The following is a 7500-nucleotide window of genomic DNA, read 5'->3' on the forward strand; positions in this document are numbered from 1 at the left end:
TACAACAATCATTATTTCTAATATCTTAATACATTTTTGACCGATTCACAGATATATTCGTTTTTGCAAATACATACGACTTATACAATTATTAATGTATAAAATAGTATATATTGTTTATCGTCTTGCATAATATTTACTTAATTCCAATATTTCTAATTTTTCTAAATTTGTAATATTTAAATAACAAATTTTTAATTCAATGATAAACATTACCGGAATGATAAAATTGCCGTCAGTAATGATATTATTTATTATTATATCCTGGTCAATTATGTATTAAGATAAATAATTCTTAAATCTTACAGAATAAAAGAAAACAGAAGAGATAAAATCTTAACGCTTAAACATATTTTCGATAATATTTACAAAATGCAAAGGCGTCAGGTTAGATTTGTTATTTGTTTTGGAGAGCTGCTTCAATAAATTCGTCTTTGATAACGAAAAAAAAAAAAAAAAAAAAAGAAAAAAAAAGTCAAGAAAAAATAGAAAAAAGAAATAAAATGTAAAATAAATAAAAGTACATTAAAGGAGGTGAAATAAAAATAGAAAAAAAAAAAAAAATAATAAAAAATAAAAATAAAAAAATCAAAGCGGAGAAGATCTGACATTGACTCTGACACATTTCCTACATATATACCGGATGTCTCGGCCCCTATTCGCAACTGTTTACAAGGAAAGAAGAAAAAAAAAAATTATGAAGCGATAACTTTTGCACGCCTTTGCGTTATCGTACGTCACGAAGCTCAAGTTTATTGAACTCTCATAGCTTCGGTCGAAATGAGATCGACGCTTAAAAATTCGAGAAAAGGGTAGTAGATGTTAATTATTTTTACTATTTTTTGTTTTTTCTTTTTCTTTTTTTTTTTGACTTTTCTAATTTCTCTCGATCAAAATTTCCCGGAATGTAATCTTGATTTGAAGTAAAAAAAAAAAAAGAAAAAAAAATCTTTAATATGCACTTTTATCCTAATAGAATCTTTAAGATATATCTCTCGACTTCGAAAGACAAAGAATAGGAGTAATATAATTTGAAACGACATCGAATTCAGACTTACAATGTTATTTACAAGAACCTAAATTAACACCATCCAAACCATTATATACACACACTTTTGAGATACTTAAATTTTAACTTAACTATTACTACAACATTATAGTTGAAATCTAAATCTATCTTGCAAAATAGCGAAGTATTGTACCGTGATCGCAAGAGAAAAGTACTTATGCATTATATCAAAATTTTCTTGTCTGATTTCTTAAAAGAAAACAAATAGGATAATCCACTTTACAAGCTTACTATTCCTGAATCTTAGCGATATGATTCATTTCATCAACATTCAATAAATTTGTCACTTTTGATCTGAAAAGTCTAACTATAGCAATGACCTCTCCAAGACTTAAATAATCGTTAAATTCAACCACAGATCAACTAGGATCGAGATTGAAATTACTAACGATAAATATAAAAGTTCACAGTGTATTGAAGAATCGTCGTTGTCTATTCCGCGGCGAGCTCGAAAAATCTTTATTATAATCTCGTCGATAATAATTAGAGATTTTTAAGAAGATATAGAAACAACAGTGGGTCTCTCAAGATGCCCATTGTCCAACATGATCTTACTACCTGCTGGACTGGGCGAGGAATTGCCAAGAGTAACGATATGAGGTGAGGCAAGTTGGTGATGATCAGGTGAGTGTCCCGCTGACATCATTCCTGGTGAATGTGTTGCACAAGGTGGCGAAGGACATTCAACTTTCGGAGAATGAGTTTCGAGGAGCTGCTGATGCTGTTGTTGTTGTTGTTGCTGTTGAGAAGCAATCATGTCGTAGTAAAGACCGCTAGGTGTCGTTGAACGATAGGAAACTATACGACTGCCCGACTGTGGATTACCATAGAGGGAACCTGCGTATGTAACTTGAGGTACCACGGAGTGGGCCATCCTTAAATCATAGTTATCTGTGGATTTTAAAGAAATTTTTTATTAGTTTATATATATATATATATATGTGTATGTATGTATATATATATATCAAAACTCAAGGTTCAGTATATTTGTACGTTACGATAACTGTTTACTTATTCTTTTACTTCTCTAATCAAAAAAACTATGAAAATTTGCATAAACGAGTATATCACAACAAGTTTATATACTGCTTTTCCATTTACTTGTGGTACAATTGAAACTAGGTCAACTATCGGAGCAAGTATGCATGAACATAACTGCAATCGCGAATGGTGCCGACCGGTTAAAAAAAAGTCAGTTAATCGTGGGAAATGAAACTCGTTTGAGATAGAACTTACCTGGCTCTAGCTTTAAATTATTGTTGTTATTGTTGTTGTTATTGTTGTTATTGTTGGTGCATTGTGCAACATTGCCAGCAATTGGAGTATCGGTAGACTTCATTCCGCCTTTAGGTTTACGTTTACGAGTTTGAATGCTATCCTTCTTCATCGTCATCGGCCTATTGATACCATGAAGCTTGAAGTAGAGACCACAGGCATTGCAAACGGGTTCACCGAGGGAATTTCGTCGCCAAAGTGACGTCATTGTCGTTTGGCAATTACTACAAGAGAGTCCTACGCGCCTTGAAGCTGACTGCAGAAAGAAAAAGTTGATTAGTAGATCGAGTTATTTAATTTTTCTCTTTCTTTTCCTCTTAGAGTTTCATCCTTGGATCGGATAATCCAACAATGAGACTCAATTCCAGAGGTAGAGAAAAATTTGCGTTTCATTTCGAGAGAGAAGGATTCTTTTTTTTTTCACCCTGACTGATACTTTTCAATTTGGATCCTGCTCTCGGCCGTTGAATTCTTTATAATTATTCATTAATTTAACAAGTATAAAACAAAAACGAAAAAAAAAAAAAAAAAAGAAAAAAGAGGGAAAGAAGTCACTTGCACAGTTCCACGAGTTACGTACGACACAATATTGAACGTAACATCCTGCAAAGTTGAAATTTGATTAATTAAAAGATCTACATATCGATATGACGACCTGAGGTTAAGCCGTTTCTGTGCAAGGGACAGACGTTCCGCGTGTAAAGTAGGAAAAAAGACGGACCATACTCTCGCCTCGTAAACTCACGCGAGCCTGTAAAAATTCAACTATCTAATAAGCTAAAACGAATATTTGAATTTGAATTTCCTTCGTCGTAAGAAGGTGATCCTATCGATCATTAACATCAGAACGGCTAATTGAACAGGCCGCGCGTGATTTCAGGAAGGAGAGTGCTTATGTACCATGGGTATAGTGGCACCTCGAGAAGCTACGATGGATTTTCTACTAGAAAGAAAGAATGATCAAGAGAGAAAGAGATAGATAGACAGATAGAAAGTGTGATATTACGCAAAAAGAAAAGTGTAAGAAAGAACAGAAAAAAAATAAGAAAAAAAAAAAAACAAAACAAAACAATAAAAAAAAAAAAAGGAACCGTTAAAATGATGAAATTCCTCAGAAACATTAAAATAAAAAAAAAATATATATATATATATATATGTGTGTATATATAAATAAATAAAAAAAAATTAATAAAAAAGTAAGAAAATGTGAATGGAAATGAAAATGGAAATGGAGGATGCACAATTGAAGGATCGATTAAGGTAAGGAAATTTTGATTATGTTTTTAATGAAGTATCCAGGAGAAAATAAATGGACAATAAAGAAAGAAAGAAAGAAGAGAAAACAGAGAGAAAGAAAGAGAGAGAGACAGAGAGAGAGAGAGAGAGAGAGAAAGAGAGACAGAGAGACAGAGAGAAAAAGAGACAGAGAGAGAGAGAGAGAAAGAGAAACAGAGAGACAGAGAGAGAGAGAGAGAGAGAGAGAGAGAGACAGAGTGCTGAGTTGGGGGGATGACACCTACCAAACGACGGCTCGATTTCTCCTCGAAGGCGCGAGGGGCGCCACTATACCCACAGAAGCCTTTGTAGAAATCGCCCTGATCCGCCACTGAAACAGACAGGAGGCCAAACGTTAGAGGTTGTGTTTCCTTCTTTCTTTTCCTGGACGTACGTATTCAAAAGCGTACTTTCTTCTTTCTTTCTTTCTTTTCTTCTCTTTTATTATTATTATTACTTTTTTTTTTTTTTTTTTTTTTTTTTTTTTTTTTTTTTTTTTTTAATATTTTTTTTGTATGTGTTTTGGTTTTTTTTATTATGTCTCTTTTTTTTTTTTATTTTTTTATGACTTTTTTTTTGTCTGCTTTCATCCCATCGTCAGGAGAAGCGAAATATGTAAAAAGGAAAGGACGAAAGGATAAAACGAGATTCGCGAAAAAATTCACGTCGAGATTTTTCTTCCTATTTCTTTTGGCTATTTCTCTTTCTTTCTTCCTTTCTTTCTTTCTTTCTTTCTTTCTTTCTTTCTTTCTTTCTTTCTTTTTTTTTCTTTTTTTTTTTTTCTTTTTTTCATTGTTTATGGGCCAGGGTAAAAAGGTAGGAGGGGAAGAAACAATCAACGAAAATGTAATATCGTTGAGCAATGATTAATCTTTCTTTCTTTCTTTCTTTCTTTCTTTCTTTCTTTCTTAATTTCTTTTTTTTTTTCGTTGCTTTTTTCTCTTTCTTTTTCTGTTTATGTTTACGTCTTTTACAACATGGGCGAATTTCCACATAGGCTCCTGGACACCACGAGGAGAAGAAAGAACGTCCCCTTTTCTTCTCACTCTTTGCACCCCCTCATTCTCATATTCTCATGCACTCTTTCCCTCTTTTTTTGATATTAGCTTTCTCTTTTCTCGAGCTTCTATGCTAATCGCAATATTTTGCAGCGAACGGTTCGGAGGACACGAGAAAATAAAAAGAACACTTAATTATTCCTATCGTTAAATTTTCTTTTTATCGAATAATAAATACTAATGTATTTATGATGAAAGAAAAAAAAAATACAAACGAAAAAAGACACAAAAAAAAAATATCCTCACTTTGAAGCTAATAATGAGAGATTCGAAATAATGGAAAGAATGTATTCAAAAAGAAAAAAAGAAATATGGGACGAAAGATACGAAAAATATAAGAAAGAAAAAAAAATATATATGTATATATATAAATATATATATTTATATGGAATAGAAACTAAAAGAAAAAAAAAGAAAAAAAAAAGAGAAAAGAACGAAGAGAACACCGAGGTATTATCCAAACCGTCAACGCGCAAAAATCATCACTCTGAGCATCGAGATGGATCAATGAAATGTACCATCTCGGCGTCCGCATTCTTACCAGACGACGTGGTTGTTTGACTAGGGGTCGATTCATTCCGTTCATCTTGTGGTAGAGACCGCATGCGTTGCAGAGGTAGTGCCCGGTACCGTCCCTTCGCCATAAGGGTGTGGAAATTGCCCCACAGTTCACGCACTCGCGACCCTCCGTAAAGTACTCCGCCTCGATGTTGTGCACTGTGTTGGCATTGTTGTTTTTGTTTTGGTTTGTATTTTTTTTTTTTTTTTTTTTTTTTTTTTTTTTATTATTATTATTATTATTTTTTTCATCGTTTCGCAATCTTTCGATATTTTATTTATTTACTTTTTTTTTTTTAATTTTAATCTTAATGTCTATTTTTTAATTTTCTAATTTTTTTTATTTTTTCGTAGCATTCGTTTCCGACGTCCATATTTAGGAAGAGCACGTATTGACAAAAAGGGAGATAAGGATTTGAAGGAAGTAAGGGAGGAAAGTAATATGTAAAATTGTAGAGGAAAGGCTCGTGTACCCGACTAAATATTTTTTCTTTGTTTCTTTCTTTCTTTTTTCCTTGTACTGACGAACCACCTTTCGAAAAGCAAGCGAATCGATAAACATATATATATATTTATATAATATAATATATATATATATATATATATATATATATATATATATATATAATATAAATATATATGTATATATTGCACGGACTTCCGAATTATGAGTTCTACCTGATTTCGTCTTGACGTTATATCGTAATTTCGCAAGAGAGAGAGAGAGAGAGAGAGAGAGAGAGAGAGAGAGAGAGAGAGAGAGAGAATGGGAGAGAGAGAGAGAGAGAGAGAGAGAAAGAGTTATGCAATGTTACGCTCATGCACCATCGCATGGCCTCCTTCCACTCTTTTGCTCGGAAACAATAATTGTCCACGTTCGTCCAAAGTATTTATTTCCCTTCTCTCTCTTTTCCCGTCCATACGTGAGCATGAATATGCATACTTCCACGCGTTTTAATACCGAATGACGTATATAACACGTAGAAAAAAGAGAGAGAGAAGGAGAGAGAGAGAGTGAGAGACAAAATTCCACGAGTTTTCTCTATTATCATTCTTTCTGTTTCTCCCTTTATCTTTTCTTATAAAAACGAACAATGATTTTCGAATGGAATGGAAATAATGAAAAGGATAAGGAAAAAAGAAAAAAAGAATCGAAAAAAGCAATACGATGAATCAAGTGCTACTTTCTAAAATTCACATTTGAGAAAAAGAAAGAGAGAGAGAGAGAGAGAGAGAGAGAGAGAGAGAGAGAGAGAGAAAGCTGTCGTTGCGAGATTTTCCCTGTACTTTTCCTTTTAGCTTCAGGCTAGAATAATGGATTACTTCATGGTTTCGATTCATTCCCATATAATAATAAACTTTCTTTATTTTCGGAACTATCGATCCAAATTGATCGATTATCACACTGATGAATGTGAATGAGTCATCGATATTCTTTATATAAAAAACAGAAAAAAAAAGAAAAAACAAAGTTAACGATCTTATAACGAGTTTTTGTCAAATTGATCAATAATACCTAATTTATCGATAGAATATGAAACTCTTTCGTTCGTGATATTATATCGACGCAATTCGTAATAAATTTTCGATGGATGACTTTTAAAACAAAAATGACGACTGCGAAAATACGAAATAAAGGAGGAAAAGGGGATGTAGGACGCAGGAAGTAGGATATGAGGAAGGGGAGTATAAACGTAGAGACGGACATGGCTTTATCGGAATTTCCGGTGTTTACTGATAATAGCAAGAGCCATACCGAAGAACCATCTCCGTATAAATCGTAAAGAACCAACCAATGCTTTTATTCGTGACTACCTGAATTTTCTGATATAAAAGTTCAACGTAAGATATAACATGATAAAATTTTCAATCGTATCATCGATTCAGATACGTAATTGAAATTAATTAGTTATTTTCTTTTTTTCTTTTTTTTCTTTTTTTGCTTTTTTAATAATCCGATATATATATATATATATATATATATATATATGACGCTTTTGTTTGATTCGTTTAATAATATCATTTATAAAAATGAAGATTAAATGAAATAAATCCTCGTTATATAAAAAAAAAAAAAAAATGACGTGAATCTAACGACATGAAGTATTAACATATTGATCGATGAATGATCCGTTCGATTGTATTAATTGATCGTCAATTATTATTATGAAGAATTTTAATTGAACTCTAAACGTTAAAACGTCGTAGATAATTTTTCTTGGTATATAAAAGAGCGACATATCAAGAGAAAAAAAGAGAGAAAGA

At 32.2% G+C, this 7500-nt stretch overlaps 1 protein-coding gene and 1 long non-coding RNA gene across 10 annotated transcripts in view; one reads left to right on the forward strand and one right to left on the reverse strand.

Moving 5' to 3' along the window:
• Window positions 1-7500, forward strand: part of LOC124948811 — a 15899-nt gene that overhangs the window by 7344 nt on the left and 1055 nt on the right. The window lies entirely within an intron of this gene.
• Window positions 1-7500, reverse strand: part of LOC124948807 (box A-binding factor-like) — a 56280-nt gene that overhangs the window by 737 nt on the left and 48043 nt on the right. For 6 of the 9 annotated variants that reach the window (XM_047492998.1, XM_047493002.1, XM_047493003.1 and 3 more), the window contains 3 exons: window positions 5219-5394; window positions 2306-2600; window positions 1-1960 (listed from right to left, as the gene is read on the reverse strand). The exon at window positions 1-1960 is cut by the window's left edge and continues 737 nt beyond it. In XM_047492998.1, coding sequence (XP_047348954.1) covers window positions 1563-1960; window positions 2306-2600; window positions 5219-5394 — 869 coding nt within the window. In that variant the 3' untranslated portion in view covers window positions 1-1562. Of the gene's footprint in view, window positions 1961-2305; window positions 2601-3864; window positions 3951-5218; window positions 5395-7500 lie in introns of those variants that run through there. The other 3 variants (XM_047493006.1, XM_047493001.1, XM_047493007.1) reach the window with 3 other exon arrangements.

This window comes from Vespa velutina, chromosome 4, assembly GCF_912470025.1.
Source record: "Vespa velutina chromosome 4, iVesVel2.1, whole genome shotgun sequence".
Lineage (NCBI taxonomy): Eukaryota > Metazoa > Arthropoda > Insecta > Hymenoptera > Vespidae > Vespa > Vespa velutina.